The sequence below is a fragment of the Simochromis diagramma genome, unplaced genomic scaffold (genome assembly GCF_900408965.1).
Source record: "Simochromis diagramma unplaced genomic scaffold, fSimDia1.1 OVJJ01000320.1, whole genome shotgun sequence".
NCBI lineage: Eukaryota > Metazoa > Chordata > Actinopteri > Cichliformes > Cichlidae > Simochromis > Simochromis diagramma.
In genome coordinates, this window is record NW_024386773.1 from 2799778 (window position 1) to 2823448 (window position 23671).

Here is a 23671-nt window from a genome sequence, read left to right on the forward strand (position 1 = left end):
GTCTTCTCATTTCCCCCCCGCAGGCCAGTTATCCTACATGGGAGGACTTTGTATCCAAAGGAAATAAACTGCAGTCACAGCTCAGGTAAAAGGCACATTTTAACCCCTTTTTTGTGTGTGTTTTTAAATCAGCAGCTCATTATTAACATGAAACATTTTCACCTGTAGAGCAGATTAACCTGTAGATAAGTATGGGCTCAAAATGTGGTCATAAATATTTTGTACTTGTAAATCAGTTTTGTACTTGTAAATCAGGATTTGTATGTGTAAAAAGAATTTGTGTGCGTAAAAAAGATTTGTGTGTGGACTTAGCCAAAAAACCCCTGCAAGTTACAACTACGAATTTTGACCCTATTTTTCTTCCTTTCATCTGATTGGTGAATGTCATGTCAATCACAAATGTAACAATCCAATCAGAGAACAGATGGGTTTGGCTGTCGGAGGGGCGCTTTTTTTGAACTGCAGGTCTTTGAAGGGAATAAATGCCCTTTTACATGCCAACCCAGCGTTTTACTTCATCACCACGAAGTAAAACAGTCTGTGGTCGTCCGAGTTTGGTGATTTTTGTGTCACAGGACTACGTGTTTAATACAGGGACTTCCACAGCCTTTTCACCAGCGCTGCGGACGCGGGGGGGCAGTGTTTTGGAAATGACAGTCTTCATTACAAAGCTTTCTTCGTTATGAATTAGCATACATGTTTTTATTGAACATTTGAAGAACTAGCAAAAAACCCCACAAACTCTTGTAGTTCACATAAAGTCAGAGATAAAAACGACAAGGAGCAGGTGCATCTAGTACAGGTAGAGCTGCTGCAAAAACCCACAGAGCTCAGCAGCCAGCAACAAATTCTGGATCCTTTGCTTTTAGTTAGCAATTAGCATTAGCAGCACATCCTGCGTCCGATGTGAAAGGACTTTTATGCTGCGCACTGTGACTCACAGCAATGGTCCCGGGTCAGCCCTGACGTTGTGTTAAACTAATCCTAAAGTAATAATGGTATTTCTAACCACTGACATACCACAACTTTATCCTTTCAACAGCTGCTGAAAGTAAGGGGACCTAACTGCTATCGGATATTTATATAGAGATTACCCTTCAAGGACCTGCAGTTCAAAAAAGTGCCCCTCCAACAGCCAAACCCATCTGTTCTCTGATTGGATTGTTTAATTTGTGATTGACACGACATTGACCAATCAGCTTAAAGGAAGAAAAATAGGGTCAAAATTCGTAGTTGTAACTTGCAGGGGTTTTTTGGGCTAAGTCCACACACAAATCTTTTTTACACATACAAATCTTTTTTTACGCACGCACAAATTTTTTTTACACACAAAATTTTTTTTACACATACAAATCTTTTTTACGCACGCACAAATTTTTTTTACACATACCAATGTTTTTTACAAGTACAAAACCGATTTACAAGTACAAAATATTTCTGACCACATTTTGAGCCCATAGATGAGGTCTCCTAACTGTATCACTAATTTTTGGTCATAACCTATTGTATAAAACCAGATATTGCCGTTTCACGCAATGATACTGTTTTCAACCACTCATCAAATCATCAAAGACAAGCTGTTGAACATGTCATAAGTGTGTCACAGTGACATGTTAGTTTTAACAGTTTTGCATGTTTCTCCTCTATTTATTCTCTCACTACCGAGTGTTATATTTTTGTTGTTTAATAGTGACTTGCAAACTGTTTTTGGTGTTGGTAAGTAAGGCTGGGCGATATGGCCTAAAATCCATATCGCGGTATAATTTGAAGCATTTGCAGTAATGATATATATTGCAATATATTTTTTCTGCCGTATTTTCTGCACCATAAAGGTGGAATTAAAATCCTTTAATTTTCTCGAAAATCGAAAGTGCGCCTTCTGGTTGTGCTTACTGACCTTGAACCGATTTTATGTGTAACACGGCCCTCAAAAATCTATCAAAAATGTTTTAGTACCACTTTGGTAAACTACGAAGCCACACCACTTGATGGATTGCCGGAGAATTACGGCTTCCGTAGTCAGGAGCCTCAGTATATAATATATAATGATGTGCTACGTGATTGCTAGTGACACAGCTATGTTAGCATAACATAAACAGTGAAGCTAGAGGATGAACGCTAACTTCTTTCCACTCGATAAAAGTTAATGTGAGGGTCAAATGCAATCGCATGGCAGGATGCTGTAAACGAACCAAACTTCAGTCAGGACAACAACTGAGATAATCCATCCACAATACGAGGTTAGTTATTAATATACTGCAACAACATGGGAATAGAGCAGCTGCAAGAGAATTCAACATTCAAGCGCAGTTTTTGGCTTTCTTCAAATTCCAAAACGTGCTTCCTCTCTTCACTATTACTGTCGCCCGGCATAATTTGCAGATGATACTGCTTGCAGCTGCTGCGATGCTTTCGACCAAAGCAGGCGCAGCTTGATGACACTATCAACATGCGCTTTCGCGGTAGAGCGGTATAGTCAAAATCTCTACCGTTGGCCAAATTCATATCGTTTCTACCGTATACCGTTTCTACTGCCCACCCCTATTGGTAAGGGAAATTATTTATCTTAAAAGGGAAAAAATTGCTAAATGAACCAGAATTTTTTTTTAATAACTTCATAGTTTAAATATATGAAGGTCATGACCATCCCTGTTTAAAATAGGAATGTGACTGTTTGATATGTTTTATCAGTCAGAAAATCTTGTTGATCATCCTGCAACTCAGCAGAACATTGTCAGTTTCCCTGAACTATAATTGGATGGCATGTTGCCAAATACTTAGTCATGTTTTTTCAGTTCGTTTTTCCATAGAAAATATTTGCCCACGATGACAAATCAACCGCATCCTGTCTTGTGTCGTTGTGACATCAGTTTTAGGTCGCAGATGAAACACTAAGAGATTTGGGCTTTTAGAGATTAAGAGACTAAGAGATTTTTAGAGTGTAAGGTAGGGCTGCACGATTTTGCATAAAATGAGAATCACGATTTTTTTGGCTTAGAATTTAGATCACGATTCTCTCACGATTTTCTTTTCCAGTATAAATATTTATTGCACTTATTAACTGCACATCAACTTCGTAGCAGTTGAGACTGAACATAAAAACAATAAATAAACATAAAAACAACAAATGTCTCACGTTTTGTTGTTGCCGCAAAATGTTGTACTGCTTGAAATTCCGTCTCCACCGTTGCTCGACACTGCGTGTATAGAGCAGGTAGTGCAACAATAGAAAAATAGTTGCGGGACGGCACTGTGTAGCGTTTGTCTAGGGTGTTGATCATTTTCCTAAATCCCTCGTTTTGCACAGTGTTGATGGGAGCCATATCTTTGGTCAGGTGATAAGTGATAGCCTCCGTAATTTCTTTGAGTTAGACGTGTATAGGGAAGCGCTGTATAAGGTTCCCGTTATTGATGTTTGGGTGGTTGACCGGGACGGATTTTCTCCTGTCACTTTCTCGTCATCCCTGACGTGCTCTCCGTTGTTTTTTTCCCTGCTAATTTTAGCATCACACAGCACAGCTTCTGTATCACGTGGTATAAGGCTCCGCCCTTGTCATTTGTTGAGCAGGAAGAGTGAGCGCTTGTTTTCATGCAGATTACGTCCCGGATCAAAATGCGGTAAAATCGTCGTCGTCTTTTTATTTATTTATTTATTTATTTATTTTTTTTTAAAAATCGTTGTCATTTGGAAATGAGATCGCACATAAGTATGAATCGAGATCGCGATTTTCTAATGATTAATCGTGCAGCCCTAGTGTAAGGTTAAGGTGTGTACATGAGAATGTCCTGGGTCTTTTCACGTGTATTATGAATAAAGCTTCTTTTTTTCGGTACCGGTACTAGTTTTATTTTGTTGTATTTATCCGCCACACATTAAAGGCCAGTCCGTGAAAATATTGTCGGGCATAAACCGGTCCGTGGCGCAAAAAAGGTTGGAGACCGATGTTTTAACCGATGCATGAAACTATACATTTTTAGACATAAGTTGTAATGGCCGCCGTTTTCTTTGAGTATTTATTACACGGCGTGCTGCGGGGAAAAGCCTGTTCTAACGTTTGAGTCTAAGGTTTATTTTTAGCACCTGGCGGCTCTTTTTTTTTTTTTCTTCTCATCCGTAAATAATCTGCTCTTTCATGTGATTCAGTTTATTTTGAAAAGTCTCAACAGGATCTTGAGCTTTATTGTGAAAGGTTTATGTGGAACATAAACAAGCGGACACGCGATGCTGTTACCGTCGTTGTTGCTAACCACAACGCATAAAAACAGGCGCTTGTCCGTCTGTAGTGTGGTTATATAAAATCTAAGAGAAAGAGAGAACTTTAAGAAATTAATATAGCTACTACAGTGACCATCAAAACCATGATCAAAAGGGTGAAAAAATATTGCCGTAAACAGTTTATTTTGCGACACCACGAAACAAACGATAGCGTAAAATGAAACGATAGACGTTTTTATATCGTCATCCAATATATATCGTTATAACAAACAGCCCTACTGGTCATTGTTGTATTCTGTCGTTTTACATGAAAGCTGCACATGTTCTGACCCAGGCTAATTCTGTCCAGTAGCTGGCTTGGTTTAATGACAGTATAATTGCTGAATTTCCCAGTAGGCCAGTTTACTTTGATAAGCATCGCTCTGCTTGCTGTAGCCAGTCACAGTCCATTAGCCCTGCCAGTCAGCCAGCTATGCACACACAAAGCTACAGATACAGGCATAAATAAAGGGCATCCACTTTGCTCTAATGTTTAATGCTACTTAAAAGATCAGCTGTGGATAATTTGCACACACAAATCTTTATTTCACACATTAACTTCACAGTTATATTTATTCATACAGCCACCAATAAAGATTGTTTGTTTGTTTGTTTGTTTGTTTGTTTGTTAATTCACTTTTTCTCGATACCTTCTAGCCTCATTAACACTAAAACTTCACCAGGTAGTATTTCATAGCTTGAATTATGAAAACACAAAATACAGGCATGTCATGATTTGCAAGAGGTCCAAAGGCCTCAAAATGGAACATTGTCTGATGCAGTTGAGCTGGTAAAATGCTGTAATCGTAGTCAAAAGGAGGAAGTTTTGACAACAAATAGCTTGAGGCATGCAGAAGTGTTGGACTCTTCTGCATACTGGGCACACATTTAGGATATATGTGTAAATATAAATATTCACTGGAATTCGCATAAACGTATTTCCTTGTAGTACAGAATTGACAAAATAAAGTTTAACTTTCAGGCTGATCATCGAGGGTGATGAAACAGTTAACTCCATTTTTCCTGTCTCTTTTCATGCATGAACTGTTAAGCTTGACTAGCAGAGAAATTTTGCTGATAACAGACATGATGACATAACACTTCTTTAAAAATGAAAGATTCAAATGAATTTACAGTTATAATAAATATAACAAGTCCGTTTCACTTGACATCTTTTATCAGTGATGGCTCATTGCTGCACCGTTTTTAATAGCAAAAAATATGTTTCTGCAGTTGGGCTAATTAGAGATTTCAGCTAAAAAACAAACAAACAAAACAGTCAGACTCTGGTCTGTAAATCTGTAGTTTAACTTTAAAGCAACAGTTACAAGCTGAAAAGACAAGCTGAAGCCTCTCTTAGGCTCCAGTGGGGTTTTCAGTCTTGCTAAAGTATTTGGGACTCTGTGTTTTTCTGCAGCACCACCAGAGTGTTCATTCAGTGAGGGATTTAGATAGAGAAGATCAAATACATATTTGCACACACAGAGCTTCAAGAGTGTGTTTAATTATATTATATATTTCTTGTAGTCTGACTGTGTGTCTATGTGCTACAACACATTATTGTCAATGCTGGGACTGTCATTAGGTGTTTTTGGAAAGTTATTAAATTAAATTATTGTTAGTTACTTCTGTTCAGTTATTATATATAATTATGGACAGTGTGCACCAATTAACATGTTCTCTGGTTAATGCACCAGATTTATTCCTACCTTTATAAGTCTACTGCTGGTGCATTGATAGGACAACATGCAAAATCATATGGGCACAGCAAATTGGTAAATACGATTTAAACAGTGTGGTATAATAAAATATATTTAAAGGCACTTGAGCACAGACAGTTAAGAAAACACGACTCTGCTGTCTTTTTTCAAGATGGTATAAAGTTGGTATGAAGATGGAATTCATTAAGTGGATCTAAGCATCATCAACTAAAATTAAACCAATCTCTGCTACACTTGATGTAACCTAACTCTGACCATGAAACCACAGCCACTGTGCACCAGTCCAATACACTGTTGTTTACTTTAAATCCATCACAGTACAGCAAACTAACCTGTATCCTGCACTAACCTGCAGAATGTTTAATGCAATCTTTAAATAACAAAATTAGTCTGTCTCAGTTTGTTTTGCAGCATGTTTCACAATAGGAAAAAACATAATGTCACAGATACAAACCCAATATCTGATTTAAAAACATGAGGACTTAGATGTGAGCTTTATATTTCCAGCTTATCAAATAACCACTGAGCAGTGCTTGTATAGCATTTACTGTTGTTGTTGTTGTTGCTGTTATTATTATTATTATTATTATTATTATTATTATTATTATTATTATTATTATTGTAATTGTTTCATTAATTTGTTGAGCCATTTGACTATTCATTTTTTAATGTTTACACTTTTATTCTTCCATATTTTCTAAAAAGTTGTTGTAAATTGGATTGTTGTCTTCAGCCTATCGTGTGTGTGTGTGTGTGTGTGTGTGTGTGTGTGTGTGTGTGTGTGTGTGTGTGTGTGTGTGAGTGAGAGAGAAAGAACTCTTTGGTCTTAATATGAAAGAGAATTTCCACTGAGGTCAGATGCACAAACTAGAGACAGGAGTGTCATATGATCTTCTTAGTTTGGTTTTCAGAGATAATGACTGTGTGTGCGTGTGTGTGCATACATGCACTTGCGCAGCTATAGAAGCATAGACCTGACTGGTAATTGACACACATACACAGACAAAAGATCCATTGATGTAGCTGATGTGCGCCTCTCAAGGTCTCCAGTTGCACTCCTAACACTGGCCTTTGCAGGTGATTGGACTCATTTATCTTCACCAGACTGACTTTCATAATAAAAGTGTTTTTTTGTTTTTTTTGGGTTTTTTTTTTTTTCCTCAAGTAGTGCAGAGGCTTGTTCGGGATGCATCTTCTGATTTTTTTGTGTGTGTGTGTGTGTGTCTTTCAGATTTAGAAAAAGTTCTTATGGTGGCACTTATGTGTCTGATTACCTGACCTATTTATTCCCACTGTTGCAGATTTTAACAGTTTGTCCAAACCCCAAAGGTACATACTGTATGCTGTAGTCACTTTGTTTATGATTCTGTATCAAATAACCCATGCCTGATACCAGTGTGCACCCTCTGAAATGGGAACTTCTGATAAACACTGCTCAAGTGTGAACTCATTTAAGATTTTGTCCTTCTCGTCACATCTAATTTGTTTGCGTTGGCGGCTTCGTGGTCCCTCAGTGAGTCTGAGCGTGACCACAGTTCCAGCCTCATGCAAATGTTCATCAGAGAGTGAGAGACTTTTTTCGTTTTAAACGTTACCATCCAACGGAAGTGTGGACGCGATGCCCATTAAATTGTGAGCCTGTGTCTCTTTGAAACTTGATTGAGACCCTAAGCACAAATAAGCTCTGCAAGACACCTCATCAGTGCGATAGTAGAGCGTATTTACTAAAGCTAGTAAAAATCTAAAAAGGAGGTTTTTGTGTGGTATTTAACTTAATCCATCTAAAGAGTTGTTGGTTCTTTACAATGTCATGCTTGTGCTTTCAACCAGTTGCCATGACACTGTGTGTTGGGCTTTTCTTGGAGGAGTTAATGCAGTGGCGTCTTTTGCTTTCTAAACCTGAACAAATGATAGCATGATGGAATGATATTATGTGTACATTCAGCACGACAGGTAACACATGTTGTTTGTTTCAGAACGACCATCGTGGTGACCGGAGCCTTCCTGGATGCTTTTCAGAAGGTGGCAGACATGGCGACCGGAACCAGAGGTAACCACACACAGATCCACACACAGACACACACACCAACAGTAACGTGTCAACTACACGTTACTCTCTGTGGCCCAGTTGTTATCATCTTGCTCTGTGTTTTTATGTGACTCACAGCAAATCAAGATAAATGTTTTCTCTCTTTCTTTCTCCTCACAATGTGATCTTTCACTGTTTCTCTTTTTATTATAAATAGTAAGATCATGAGGGAGCTAATTAGCGCTGTTAACTCTCCGTGGACAGTATGTGGGTGGGATAGAATATCAAGTAAAAACCATTAACCATTGTGCTACTAAAGGATGGTATGTGGCAGGACAAGCCCCTAGCTAATTGTCAGTACATTCCTCGTTCTATCTGCCTTTCTTTGATGGCCCAGTGATTGAGTGGCAACCTGTCCAGGGTATACCTCCTCACTATAAGTCGGGCTAAGTGACAACATGGCTAATTTTGTGTGTTAAAGAACCTTCGATTGCGTTCTATCAGTCAAATGCCATAAAGTGCTCTAGTTCACCAGAAAAAGCTTTTTGCATATCAGGTTTAATCTAATGCTATTTGTTGTTTACTTCAACTAATGAAGATTATGCTGTTGATGTTAATAAATAATGAACAGTTAATTAAACATTTTTAAGAGCTGTGATTAGTCTGCTGGACATACTCAACAAAAACTTGAACAAAAAGCAGTCACTAATTCAAATCCTACTGTAGCCTGTGGGTGCTTTTCGGTTTGCATGTCCTCAGGTAACATCTCAGGTCATCTGAGAAGTCTAATAGTTTTGTTGAAAATGTATAGAAGAAATGCAAATTTGTCTGTAACTAAGGCTGTAAAAGGCTCTGTGTCATGGTTAAGACCATGACACATTTTAATGTGGGATTCTCTGTTTAGTCTCAGCCAAGATTTTGAAATGATTTCTTATAGTTCTGGTTATTATTGGAAATATTGAATCAGGGAGTGCTAAAGAAAATGTGTGTGTGTGTGCATAAGTGAGAGGGTTGACAGTGAATTGATTAACAGCCTTTAGGATACAATCTGTAGACAAAATTTGTAAACCGCCTCATCACGTGTTTCCTTCATAGGTCACAGATAAACTGTAGTTCCTGCTACTTGAATCCAAGTAGCAAAAAAAAAAAAAAATGAACGAACATTTTTGCGTTCTGAATCGATCAAAATCTCCAACATATAAGGTTTACGGTTTTTCATATACTCACCCAGCTGGCATAGGCTCCAGACCTCAGCAACTCTGAATCCATTAAGATTGGATTAATGGTTGGAATTTCCCAAATGTTGTTTTTTGCTTTTCTTTGGTTCAGAGAATGGGAAATTGAATAACTTCTTAAAACATCACACAATTTTCTTGGCTAGTTCTGATCTTCGCTATACGAAAGTCCTATTATTTATTTATTTATTTTTTAGTTTATTTAAACTGATTTTCTTTGTAAGAACTGTCATTGCCACCATAACCAATCAATGACGTTTGTCTGTTGGAAATTCCAAAATCTGTTCAAAAAAGAATGAGTCAGAATAAATAAACTTTTGTGTTTTCTCTAAATTGGCAGCAGATTACAGGACTTTTTGTCAGTCTAAATTAAAAAAAATAAAATAAAGTGTGATAGGCTACTAGAAGGAATTACTTGTACAAATTAATTCCATATAAACATTATTCAAATATGCTTACCAATAGTGTTGTAACTAGTGTTCCACCTCCCACATGCTTGTTGGTGGGAGGGTTATGTTGCTGTGTTTAGTATTGGTGTGCAATACTGCAGATTTTGGTATCGATCCAATACCCAAAAAAAATACAGAGCCAGTATTGCCAATACCAATACTTTTAACTTATAAAGGCAGCATATGTAGGGGAGGGCAGTGTGTAATGATTTATAGGGTGAATCATAATCGACCACTAAATCACTACGATTTACAATTTCCACATTAATAAGTTAACACAACAAAACACAACTTTCAGCTTCCGTATTTTGAAATTGGGGTTCTTTGAGACCTGGAATGTAAATGTGCCTGTTTATAAAGCACTTTGGGTCATCTTCTGTTCCTTAAATGTGCTAATGGATTTAAATAAAATAGACAGTCAACTCAAAACGTTCAGATCTTTTTTTGGTGCATGTTTAAGGTATATTTTTTCATTTCCTAAAAAATAATTTATTTAACACAATTCAGTGGGCTACATGTTGTACTTAGAGGAAAAAAGTAAAGTATCGATCCTGTCATGATGGTATGGATCCAGTACCAATACCAGCGTTAGTATCATGTCTGACTTGTAGATGTTGGAGAACGGTCACTTAAACAGAAATTACAGCATCATGAATTACAGAAGATAAACTTGCATACAGATTAGTAGAGTGGTGAAAATGTGGAAGGTTTTAGATACATTCCTCTTGACTTGCATATTCAGTTTTTCCAGTAGTGTCACACTACAGTCATTCAGTGGTAGACCCTAACATGCCAAGAGAAACTGCAGTGTGCCAAGAAGTCGGGGCTTGATTGCAAGCTAGTAAACATGGATGCTGTAGGTTTTCCTTTTTGTTTTCTTTTTGTAAGACTTTTGCAGGTGGCTTATGGCCTAGAAAATAGTGCAATTCATTGATCCCCCAGTGAGCAATGTTGAAGCATAATTTTAGTTTACAAGAAGACTTCATACAGCCTGTCAACTCATTCAAGTTTGTTTAAGAAGGCACAAAATGTTTCAGTTCAGGTTGAGAGAATTGTTAATCAGAACCTATTTGGTACAACATCAGAAGTCTGTTCTGCCTTGTATAATCTGTATCTTGGTATTTCTGAACTTGCAACAATTATATAAATGACATAATCGCAGGGTATTCATAGTTATTTTATATATTTATATATTATATATTTTATATTCATTTTCACTACAAAGCTTGTGTTTTGTTTATTATTTCATTAAAGACTAAAGAATTTAGAGTTTCTAACTGTCACTGATGCCGCAGTGTTTGTTTGAGTCTGGAAACTGAAGAGGTGTCTGGACTCGGAAACTGCTAATGATGTATGATGTAAGAAGCAGATGGTCACCTGCTCACCAACTTAGCCGGCACCCGAAATCACGTGCTGTTTAATACAGCCCTAGAAGAAGGACATTACTCAGCAAAATCTATCTAGAAGAAATAGAATTTGTAAAAAGTTTTAAAATGTGAATCTGTAGAAATGTTTTTTACTGTTTATAGCTATAATAGTTGTCTCTGGATCTGTAAGGGTCTATCACCCAGTCTGCATTTGGTGCCACATGACTGAGGGTTGGGTTGCCTTAGGGCTGTGCGATATAACGAAATATACTAGATGCCAAAATTAAAACATCTATCGTTTCATGTTACATGCTATCGTTTGTTTAGTGGCGTTGCAAAATACACTGTTTACGGCAATATTTTCTTTCATTGTTTGGATGGTCACCATACAGAGAATAACAGCATGGCCAGTGAAGATGAGGCAGAACCAGGTAGCTCCAAACAGAAGGACCAGTCAAAAGAAATCGAGGACTTTATTCCTAAGCAAGGGGCTACCTCTGTAGCATTGACATGGTTTGGTTATGAAAAGTCTGACATGGACCAGAAAACTGTACTATGCAAATTATGGCGCAAACCGGTCAACACCGCAGACTCAAACATGACAAACCTCTTCTACCACCCACATGAGAATCGCATGAAAGTGTATAAAGAGAGTTTATGGATGAGAAGCAAATAAGAGCGGTCAGGTGCTCAAAATAAACCTTAGACTCAAATGTTAGAACAGGCTTTTCCCCGCAGCACGCCATGTAATAAATACTCACAAAGAAAATGACAGCTATTGCAACTTATAAATATATACTTTCATGCATCGGTCAAAACACTCGACTCCAGATAAACGACGTCCAGATGAAAACACTTCACGCAAGTAGAGTTGCCCGAGTTTCACAGAATTTACAGAAAATGCACTATTGTATGAAATATATCGTTATCGGGATGAGAAATGTCTTATATTGGGATATGAGATTTTGGTCATATCGCACAGCTTTAGGTTGCCTTGTTTGCAGTCAATCAGCCTCTGTTTGGCTGCTGTGGAGATCTCCAAAGAATGTCTTTTCCTGTTGTTTCCCAATCTATATGTTGTCAGGAGGGAAGGCAGGGACCAGCTGTTGCCCTTTTAAGATGGACTTTACATCCAATACTTTGCTCTGAACTTTGTGCCAGACTCCTGTGTATCCCTCATCAAATCATCCACCTGGTTTTTTTTTTTTTGGTTTTTTTTTTTTCCCATTTTATGTTTGTTTTTCAATTAAAATGGGCTATATTTAAATTTATATTTAAATTTCTTCTAAAATGTCTTATAATTCCTAAATATAAAATAATTTGGAGCTCACCTCAAGGGCTTTAGGAATGTCACCATAAGTGTAATTAAAACAAATGGTATTTAATTCACTTGCACTTTGTTCATCAAGAAAATGGACATACTAAACATCCAAGTCAGACCCCCTGTTTTAACTATATTGACCACGCACCCTTTCATGCTTTTGTGCATGGTCACACCTCCCAAAGGAAAGTGTTAATTTAATGAGTAGTCATGCTAAATAAATGAAATTATAATTACTATCCAAATTATAAAAATTAATTATACTTTGTGCCGTAATCAAACCTTGGTTCTTGTTTGGCACAGCGGTGGATGTAGGAAGGTTACCATCTGTTGGCACTTAGTTCAATGTGAAGCTGATATAGCCTTCACACACTGCGCGTTGATGAGACACATTCCTCTGTTGTGCGTGCGCGCGCATCTGCATAGTGTTTTGACAGCTGCCTCATCCCCCTCATTCTCTGCAGTCTCAACTCAGCTGTCCAGTGTGTGAGAGAAAAGGCAGACAAAAGAAAAAGGAACAGCTGACTTTAAGCAGGGCCAATGCATTTAACACACACTCCTACACATGTTCACTTTTAACACTGGCAAGTCCTGGCATCTTGTAAATTCCTTAATTGTTTTCTCCTTTTCAGCCCCTTGAATTGCCTGCAGGGGACTACATATATGTCAGAACTGGTTTGGCGGGTCTATGTGTAGGCACTTTGTTTGCTTTTCATGGTAATACTCATGATGTCATAGTTTTGTGGTATGGGAAACGGAGAAGTTGTGCATTTGAATTTTTTTTTCTACCAGGACAGACAGACATGAGTGACAGGTATCAGTTGGTGTCTTGGTCAAAGGTGGCATTGTTCAGCATTGCTGAACACCCCATGTTGCTGTTTCTCAATGTGGAAACGTGTCAGGACAACTTTCAGTGACAGCTGACTTTAATTGTTCGTTATCCACTTTCATGCTTCATAGACGCTGACAGCATCCTTGTGTTGTGTCAATACCTGTAACATCAGTTGTTGAATACAGCCAGAAAAGGCATGCGAAATAAAACCACACAGGTAAACTGTTGTAATTGAAGATTTTATTTTTTGACTGGACAGTATAGCTTTATTTAAAGTCTGCTTCCCACATATGCAACTACCAAAAAAATATGAAACTGTGTCTCCCTCCAAACGTCATAAAGTCACATTTATGCCATAGGATGCCATTTGATTGATGGCAGCTGATTCTCATGTGTTGATTTTTTTGTTATAGGTTCCTATTACAGGCATTGGCACACTTTAGTAAACATCCAGTTTTTAAAAAATATTCTAATAGGTGACCTCACAAATCAGCAAAGCCAGAAAATCTTTGTCCTGTCAGACATTTCATCCTCCTTTATCTGCTTTTGTTGTTGCTTACCAAACTAGGCACTTTGGCATGATTACAATTGAAACTGGCAGATTATTGCTAAATCCACAGAACTATGAGGCATCTTTTCTTACTGAGCTGCAGCTACTTCAGACCTTAAGGTGGTGTGTTAATATCTATTCATGCATTCATTTTCATACGCTCCAGTTCAGAGTTGTGGGGGCTGGAGCCTATTCCAGGTGTCACAGGGTGAACGTTTGGGAACGTCCTGGACAGGTTGCCAATCTGTCACAGGGTTAATGTGTTAATGTAAGGCCCCATAATTCTCAACAAGAAGCTGGTTTAGAAAATAAGTCGGAGCTTTTAAAGCCACTTATGAACTCATTGCATTGAGCCATTGCTTTAAAGCAATCAACACCTGATTGGTTAGAGTATCCCTAAATGGAAGAGGTGATACTGTCTAAGGCTGCTGACTGGCTAATGTCACCTCTTTTTCCGATGCGTGTGTGTGTGGGGGATAGGATGGGTTATCCAATTAAATCACATGTGATTTAATTCTGTTATATTTCAGTAAACAATGATAAAGGCTCTCCTCTGTCTCATGGCTTTAACTGCTGCTCCATCCATTCAGAAATATCGCTAGAAATAAGCGATGGATCAATTTATTAGTGCAAATTTAAAACATATAGAATAACAAAATACTTTGTCAATATAGTTTCATGTTGTTTCCTTTGACTGCACTCTGACCCACTCAACAAATTTGTCCACCAGCAAATACACTAATTTGTAAAATTCCATAGAGACACAAACTTAAAAAGGAACTGAGGCAACGGTAAATGAAGCCACACTTTTTGCAAGGTAAAATGACATGGTTAAATTCAGTTGGTGTATAACGTTGCACCTTCTTGTCAGAATTACCTGTGAAAGTGAGGTGAAAATGTTTTAAATATAGTGCACACAAATTGATTCTTGTATTGCTAAACTTGTAGCTTTACAACAACCCCATTTTCACCCATTTCAAAGAAACAGAAGCTCTGTACTGTTTCAAGTAGACATACTGACATGCAGACATGAATCACAAGCTAAAATTCAACGCTCTCGCTTAATTTAGGAAAAGAATTTAGGAAAAAAAATGTCAAAAGGGGACACAGCAGTCTCAGTGAAGTTGATATTAATCTTCTGAATCCTCATTCAGGTAACACTAACATTAGTTGGATGAAGTAGTAGTCCAAAAATAAGTTTCAGAATAACTAACCCAGAATGTACAACAGTGACGTGAGCTGCTTTCTGAAAAGAAAGTCACAAAAACAAATGTAGACAGGGGAAATTACAGTAAAGTTGTATCTGAAGAAAGAGATGGAACGCATTGGAATTACGAGATGTACAAGACAGTTTTTACCCCTTAGCTGTAAAATGTTGATGAGGTATTGCCATCACCCTGGCAGTGGGGCAGGTAGCATGGCCGCCAAAGAATGCAATAACTTGAGAACGAGGCAACGTAGGATTTTGAAATTGATACCTCCAAATCTCTGAAGAGTTTGACTCCTGGTGACCTGGCGAGGTAAAGTTTTCTGAAAATCTTGGTGAATATGATAAATCAAGAAGGAAGTCTCCTAGGATTTTTAAATTGATGTCACACATGCATCTACTAAGAAACCAAGGGGTAGCACCGACAGCCGCCAGTAATTTTTTTAAATATTAATTTAATGACCTGTAGTGATCAGAATGCTATGAAACACAATGGAGGGGAATTATTTAATATTGCTTTCTTAGAAAATGCCAAGATACATGCACTTTGTTGTCTCTGCTCGAAAATAAGATTATACTTCCACCACTATGTGTGCTGTTTAAGAATTCCTGCATTGATTTAAAGTCTTTGAGTGTCTTCCTCTTCTAATTTCTATGAGTAAATGAATGCCAGTATTTATTAATGTTAATTTTAAAGTGTGACAATAAGAACAGCACTAGAGTTGAATAAATCTCATCACAATCAGCTGATTTTCAAAGCAGGTTCCCTTCGTCTCTTGATTCCACATGACTGGTTTCCTCAGTAACCAAGGAACTGTTGACGTCTTTAGCATCATGGGGCTTTCAAAGCACACACACAGTTACACACACACACAGAGATCACAAGACGACCTACTGAGTCCTGACTAATTCCACCAGAGGTTTCCTAAGGTCAGCTTTCTCTGCATGTTTGCTTGCTCAAGTACTGCAGAGGTAAACATGCAGTTTTCTCTATATTGGCTGGTCAGCTGGTCAGTTAATCAATAACAAGTGGATCAATAGAGGGGGAAAGGTTAAATGAGCCACAGTGCATGCAGAAATTGAAAGGCCTTTGAGTCTAAACTGATCAACTATGTAAACTCATGATACATAGGGTTTTTTTCTTCTCCTGATGGCCACAATCACAGTAGGTTGGGAGGAAAAGAAAACACTGGCGGCTAGTCTTGGTGGAACAACTCGGGAGCATAAAAAAAAATGACAGGAATTAATTCACACATACACACTTACAGGCTTTTCTGAAAGGGCCACATTATGAGCAGTGAGGAGGAGAGTGAAGCTGGAAAATCTGGGTTTAGGAGAAGGACGAACAGCCCCTGCACTGTTTCTCTGGCGTCGTCTTTGGAAAATGGAGGGAAATTATCAGTGACTGGAGTTTTGTTTTTCCTTTTTTTTCCACTTAAGACTGATTGTAATCATGTAATTCTTATTTACTTACATATATCTTGTTTTGGTGAATTATATGTCAATATTTTTAGAACTCTGTGTCTATGTCTATGGTAAAAAATCCTAAATAATAATCCTAAATTAGACAAAAATAAGATCAAAACAGTTTGATGCTAATGCTTTGAGTATTAATTTGTCTGATGTGGTTTCCCGTCAAAATTTTGGAGTGTGTCCTTTAAGTATGGCTGGGCATTTGATCAAATATTCTTTTCAGTTATTATTTATGGCTTCTGATAGTTGAAAGAAAGTCAGTCCCAGAGACTGGTCGGTGATCACAGGTTACTAAGGAAAAATTGGTATTCCCCAGCCAGTTGGCGAGTAGTTGCTAAAAGTGACATAAGTTGCAAATAGGTATAAAGTACTGTACCCCTCCTCCTCCTCCTCCTCGTGATTGTTTAGATCTCTAATAGATTGCCACAGTCGGCCACAACGCCAGTTTGTTTCCAGTTTGTTTTTTTCATGGTTTCATTATCACTCAGCAAGCAGTTGGTGAGTGTTTGCAGACGTCAGTGTGTTCCATGTAGGCTACAGGTGACCTTAGCAATCTGCTAGTGACAAAGGAGTTTTTAAAAATTTATTTTATTTTTATTGCAGAACCCTGTTTGTGACTGATTTCACCTAGCAACAGCAAGGAGTGTCTAGCAACTACTTGCTAACTAGTCAGGCAGTAAACATTTTTCCTCAGCAACCTATAGTTTTCAGGTGTTGCTGATGGGCTATAAGCTTGTGTGATTGAAGCCTAAAATAAACAACCTCTATATACGATTCCTGCTTCGTCTATGGGCATGTGAAGTTTAACTACTGGTGTTTTGCCAAAAGGATGTGGAAATCTGTGTTGGAGGTCATTAAGGATCTTCTGTAAAGTGGAAGTTACAGAACCACATTTAGGGTGGTGTTTTCAAACAATAGTGGCAGTATTAATGTTATTATGTCAGCTGATGTAATACACATTCCAGCTAATGGCTTCACACAAATCTGCTGGCACACAGATGGCAGCAATATGCCGTCTGTGTGTTGGCTTTCTGTGCCAGAAAATTCAGCAAAGAACATCACAAGTTGAGCAGGATTTAATTTAAGAAAGAAATGCTCCTGGCAAAAATATTAGAAATGGACCGCAAATGGCATATATCAGGCCTCACAAAGACACAGCGTTGTATGATACCCATGGTCAAGCATGATTTACTGGTAACCAAATACGTCTGACCTTTTGGTGTATTTAAAAAAGACTTCAAATTCATAAATGCAATTTCTAAACTGCTTCAGAGCTTTAAATCTGCATTATGTCAAATTCAGAACACAACAAAATGTGAGAATCAAAAACAAACTCACTCCCACACTGATCTTGTCAGGTTACATTTTTCTCTGAAGTCATCTCCACGCCACACGGAGCTCTGTTAGACATGTCTGAACACAATCACAAGAACCGCCCACACTGTTCAATACCTGGTTGCACACTTTTGTTTCACTAGCCCTGTGGGTATTCTTGTTGATATATTGCATTTGACCTTTACACTAAAATGATCCATGAGAGCTGATTGCCTAATCCCAACCTTTCCACAGCCTTTTCACACCATGTGTGATTCATGTCTTATTAAATAAATGTTCACACCATGTGTTAGGGTTAAAGGTCTTTGATTGTTGTCTTATATGGAGGCAAAATAGTGGGAGGGTGTCATAACTGTAATTTCTAGGAAATGATGGAAGCACTGGGTTATTTGGAAAACAAAATGAAAGCTATCTACATTGTTGCTTTAAACTTTGGAGACCTGAAACTGCCAAATGGAAATGTAAAAAGAAAACAAAATAAATAAATAAAAATGGTAAATATGGGAACGTCTGAACGATGCTGTGAGGAACGTTACCTTAAAGTGATCCATATCTAACTCAAGCTGTCCTTTTTTTTTTTCTTTTTTTTGTTTAACCTCTGCTACAGCTGTCAACAATAACAAAAATATATAAATCAAATTTTATAAATTAATATTTCAAAAGAAATGAATATTCACTTGACAAATATTTAACTGTTAATAGTACCAATAAGTGCACTGTATATGCATCATGGTAGTACAGTAGTTAGCACGGTCACCTCACACCAACGCGTCTCCTGGTTTGAACCCCAGGTGAGGCATTTCTTTGGAGTTGGCATGTTTTCCCTGTAGCTATGTGGGCTCCCCACAAGTACTATGGCTTCTTCCCATTGCCCAAAGACATGCATGCTAGGCTGGTGGTTAATTGATCAAAGCTCTGTATACAAGTATGTATAGTTGAAGAGAGAATGATTAAACTCTTCTTTGGAAATACTTTGGATGTTGGACAGAGGATGGCAAAAATGTAGAACTTGAACTGCACTGACTGAACAGATTGAAAAATCTTTATCAATTAGCTCATGATAGAAGCGTCATTGACCGCAGCTGTTTTGATGGAAAGGTAATTATTTTTCTTTATGTGAATGTACTTAACTATGACCTATTTCATTCTGTGCAGGTACCGGTATGTATGACATGTTTAAAACATGTTCAAGACATTCAAACCTGTGTGAAGTTTTTGAATGATCTGGTTTATACAGCAAGGGTTATTTGAGCTTAACTTGAACCATGACACGAAACTAAATTTATCTAAAAAAGCCCAGAAAATCTTAGAACTGAGGGACCAGCCCAGACAGTGTTCATTTTCTGTCTACTGTAAGCTCATTAGCCATCGTTATGTCTTAGAATTTTAAATAGAGATTTAAAATGTATTTAAAGACTTAAAAAAATATTTTTTAGGCCTGTTGGAACATCTGCTGTAGCTGTATTAAGATAATGATGATATGACTGTAACATTTAAGATTTAATTGATACCTGAGCTGAGAACTTGAAGTGCAATAGGCAAATAAACACACCTCGCCTCACCCATGAAATGAACCTAAACTTCATACCTGAGAGTACATGTTTATGAATGTTACACATGCTGTCCACCATGTTGCTGCATGTGTTGGGCTCATAATTATTTTGTTTAGTTACAGCAGAGAGGAGGTTGAAAGGAAGTAAAGGGGATAACAGAAGTCTGGAGGAGAGGGGGGGGGCACTGAGGATGGATAAGAGAGAAAGAAAGAGGATCTATAGAGGCAGATGAAATGATGGACGATTGAGTGAGTGTTAATATGATAGTCAGTTCAGTTTTACTCTTAAATTGCTCTGTGAGTGGATGAGCAGACACACCTGATCTGCCAGTGTAATTGTCCTTTTGTTTTAAGCGTGTCAGGTATGAGTCAGCTTTGCAGCCTATGTGAGCCTTCCTGCTTCCTCCCTGTGCAGGTCTCTGATTTAGATATTCAAACGACACAAAATGAGTCAGTGTGAGCTCACACAGCTCAGTCTCTTTGCTGAAAATCTGCTGTATCACTTTCATCACACTAGAGCTGAGTAAAGTGGATGTCACTAATTGTTCGATTCAGTGTCAGAGTAGGAGAGCTGAAATCACAGAACATACCCACACAGTCACAAATCATCAAAAGACCTTTGCTGGAGGCCTGAAAAACATTGAAAGCACGTCCACATTTGTTTTAAAAGAAAAAGGACAATCTTGCTCCTCAACACCATTGCAAACTCCTCTCTTTTATAGGTAGAATTAATGGTTCCATAGTAGTGTCTGTTTTGTTTTTGGATATGCAGCCGATACAGACCTGCTTGAGGCCTGCTTTATATTTAAAAAAATTGCAGTCAGGTAGTATTAGTCAGTGTAAATAGAATGGGTGTGCCAAAAATGCCAGTTAAATGTCTTATCAAAAGAAAACAAAGGACCTTGAGACAACAGCTACGTACTTTCACTTGCATCATAATTAACTTAATTTTAGCCTTGATGACTTTGTGCCATTTATATCTTTTAGACTTCTTATCAACTGTTTAGCACTTCTAATCAGCTGCTGCAAATAGCTTGGAAAGGCACTTTTCAGTTCTTCAAATGAATTTATATCCAGTTTTCACTGAGTACTCCAGGTTCCAGACATACATGTTAGGTCCGGTTTATTGATGAATCCTGTTGGTCAGAATGTAAATTGTTGTATGTCTGACTCTGGGTCATATAGCATATTGCCGACTCATCCAGGGTATACCCAGCCTCTTGTTCTTTGAGAAATAAGATAGACCCAGGGATCTTAAGTTAATCGAATAAACAGTTAAGAAAGTAGGTGGATGGAAAAGGATGATTGACCGACCAGATCAATCTAAAAAAACCCAAAACAACTTCCACATGCCTCTGGTGCTTAGGATCGTAACCAGTTTAGGAATGTAACTGCCTTTGGGTTTGTTTGTTTTTTGGTTTGTTTTTTTTTAAATTTGAATGAATTAACAGGATTGCTTTGTCAAAAGTTGTCATTTTTGTTGTACAAAAACACAAACAAAACACAACAAAAGGAAAACGGGCTGTGGAAGTAACGGTTCTGTTTGTTTGTCTCAGACGCTAAAACATTAACAGTTTAACAGGAAGTGTTGTGTCCACAGACACACTGAGTCACACAAAGAAACCTTTATGATGAGCAGAGGACGACAGAGGACTCACTGTTGAAATGAAGAGGCATTTCTGTCCCCCCTCTAGTTCTTCTGCCTCAACATTTATGTGACCTCCGAAATGTGGAACAAATCTGAATAAAGGTCCCATACACCTACCAGCCACTTTATGCCCAACTGCTCTTTATAGCAAATACCTAATTGGCTAGTCACGTGGCAGAATCTCACTGCTTTAAAGAATGTAGACATGGTCAAGACTACTGCTGGAGATCAAGTGTAGCATTGGGAAAGGTAGTTGAAACAGCATGTGTGTCTTTTTCAGAAACTGCTCATCCACAAGGAATTGAATGCGTACTCACCTTTAGGCTTCACATATCTGACATGTATATCTATCTATAGATATCTACCTATCTCTCCATAATACAGTTACAGAAAGTCTTAAGAAACAATACAGACTGTAAAAAAACTGGGCATGTATGATAGATATCAATAGGCTCAACACAGTGCAACCTGGATGAACCTTAGATATTCCTTTTAATAATACAAACATATGCATATAAGCATCTCTGTATACATTTTTGCTGTATCATTTAGATGACAGCGTCACAATTTGGTGTAAACAGTAAAGAATGGTACCTGTCATGATTGCATTAACATCTCATGCTGCTGTGGTTTTTAGCCTCATGGTGGCAGCTGAGCAAGATTTAGTCATCATAGCCTTTCACAGTGTTGTTGCTGACCATGTCTGGCCCTATATGACCACAGTGAACTCATCTCTTAATGACGGCTTTGAACAGGATACCACAACACTCATATCATCCCAAGCTGGTTTCTTAAACACGAGTTCACCAGGGGCAAAATTCTGTACTAAGAAACACTTGGTATAGAAACTGGTCCTGTTACACTGACTTGATGTGTTACGTTCATGCGTTTTCTATGGTGTTATGAAAATGTTCTGAAGTGGTCCTAAGGTTACGTAAGCTTCTTCATTGTCTAGTCATTCTGTCATCCCTGCTGAAATACACAAATAGCTGCCAGAGTTGGACAAGAGATGCCATCAGACTGCACTAATGGCAGTGCTATCCATCTTTCATACTGCGTCCTGGGTGGCCTACAAGCAAAATGTGTAACCACAGAGAGATGGACACACACTGAGAACTTTATTTCCTACTTACTTTACAAAGGAAAGGAAAGGAAGCTATATCAGCAGGAGAGCTTTGTTTTTTGTTTGCTTTTTAACCTTGAATGAATAGGCCTACTGTAATTAGTGACCATTAGGCTACTGAATTAATTTCAGCTGATCAGCTAAAATGTTATTAAATCATAAAACTTGCCTGAATTGTGTGGGTTTTTCTCCTCACTTTTTTTTTTTCTTTTTTGGGCCTGTAGTTCTAACTCTTTTAGTCTGGTTTTTGTGTGTAAATTGGCTCACCGTGGCGTCCCCACAGACCTCACCATTTTACTGACGAAAACAATCCCGGTGAAATAAAAAAAAATGTCTCTCCAAACTAGGGATGTCTCAACACCAGAAATTTTGTAGTCAGTATCAATTCCACCAGAATTACATGATCCTCAATCATGACACTCAACTTGATACCAAAACAAAGTGATCATCCCACATACAAAACTCCTTTATTAAAAGCTTGTTTTAAAACATAGACGCAGTGGCAGATCTTTAATTACATTTTGTTGGAGAGGCTTTAATGAAAATGTTAGGATAGTTTGCTAATATTATAGTTGCATTACATTATCATAAGCATTTAATACTAGGCATTGCAAACATTTAGCCTATGGAGCAGAGTTGATTTCACAGCGGCAGTGCCAGCTGTCTCAAACAAAATTGATAACATGTTTTTCAGGAAAACATATATATTGGATGTCGGTCTTTTAGGTGCTTTGCTAAATTGTAAGTATTTCCTCCCTTGATCCAAAATACACGATAACATCATTTGCATATTTCCTTTTGCAAATCAGTTTCACCCCTTTGGTCATTCCCCCTCAAATGCAAATTACTTCCCTAGCCAGCTCAACCTTCCTTATCAATTTTATCAGTGTGTCGCAGCAGAGCTGTCGTGGCAGCTGCACCAATCACCATTTTCTACGTGTACTTTTTACTGTTCTTGTGGGGTATCTTTTTATTTTTCGTCAAGTAAAGTTGGACTACAACACTTGTAGCTGTACGCTGCCTGTTTCATTTCTAGAAGAACTGTCACCTCAGTACATTTGGTACTATGGTAACAAAGAAAAACAAGTACCACTGCCTTTTCAGTATTTTGGCATCTATTGGTATTTATTCTGGTATTTATCCCTACTGCAAACATAGTGTTACATCAAGCCTAAATATACAATCAAACTAACAGATGCAAACACTTCTCTCTATTTCTGGTTTGGAGATTGTAATGGATGTGTTCATATATGATGTCTTGATTCATAACATGAAAAAATCACAGCTCTGGGCTTTCACCCACTCAAATCATTGTTCTTTAAAGTGGGAGCAAAATGGGGAATACCTTTTATAAATGATATAAAGATGGAGAAAGAGACTGAGAGAGCTAACCTCCTGATGTGCACACAAGCTCATTATCAAATGTGTATTAGTCAGTGTGTTTAAATGTGTCCTGGCTGTGTTTGCATTTGTCATGCTTTTGTGGGCATTTCAGCATGAAGCTAACATTGTAACATCATATAAACCCACTGGTTATTAAAGGAGGTGGTGTCTTTCTTACATAATTTTTTTTA

The 23671-nt window shown here is 37.8% G+C and overlaps 1 protein-coding gene across 2 annotated transcripts in view; it reads left to right on the plus strand.

Moving 5' to 3' along the window:
* The window catches only part of mtss1 (MTSS I-BAR domain containing 1), a 74546-nt gene that overhangs the window by 20954 nt on the left and 29921 nt on the right, over positions 1 to 23671 (plus strand). For both annotated transcript variants that reach the window (XM_040003674.1, XM_040003683.1), the window contains exons 2-3: positions 24 to 85; positions 7953 to 8026. In XM_040003674.1, coding sequence (XP_039859608.1) covers positions 24 to 85; positions 7953 to 8026 — 136 coding nt within the window. The remainder of the gene's footprint in view (positions 1 to 23; positions 86 to 7952; positions 8027 to 23671) is intronic.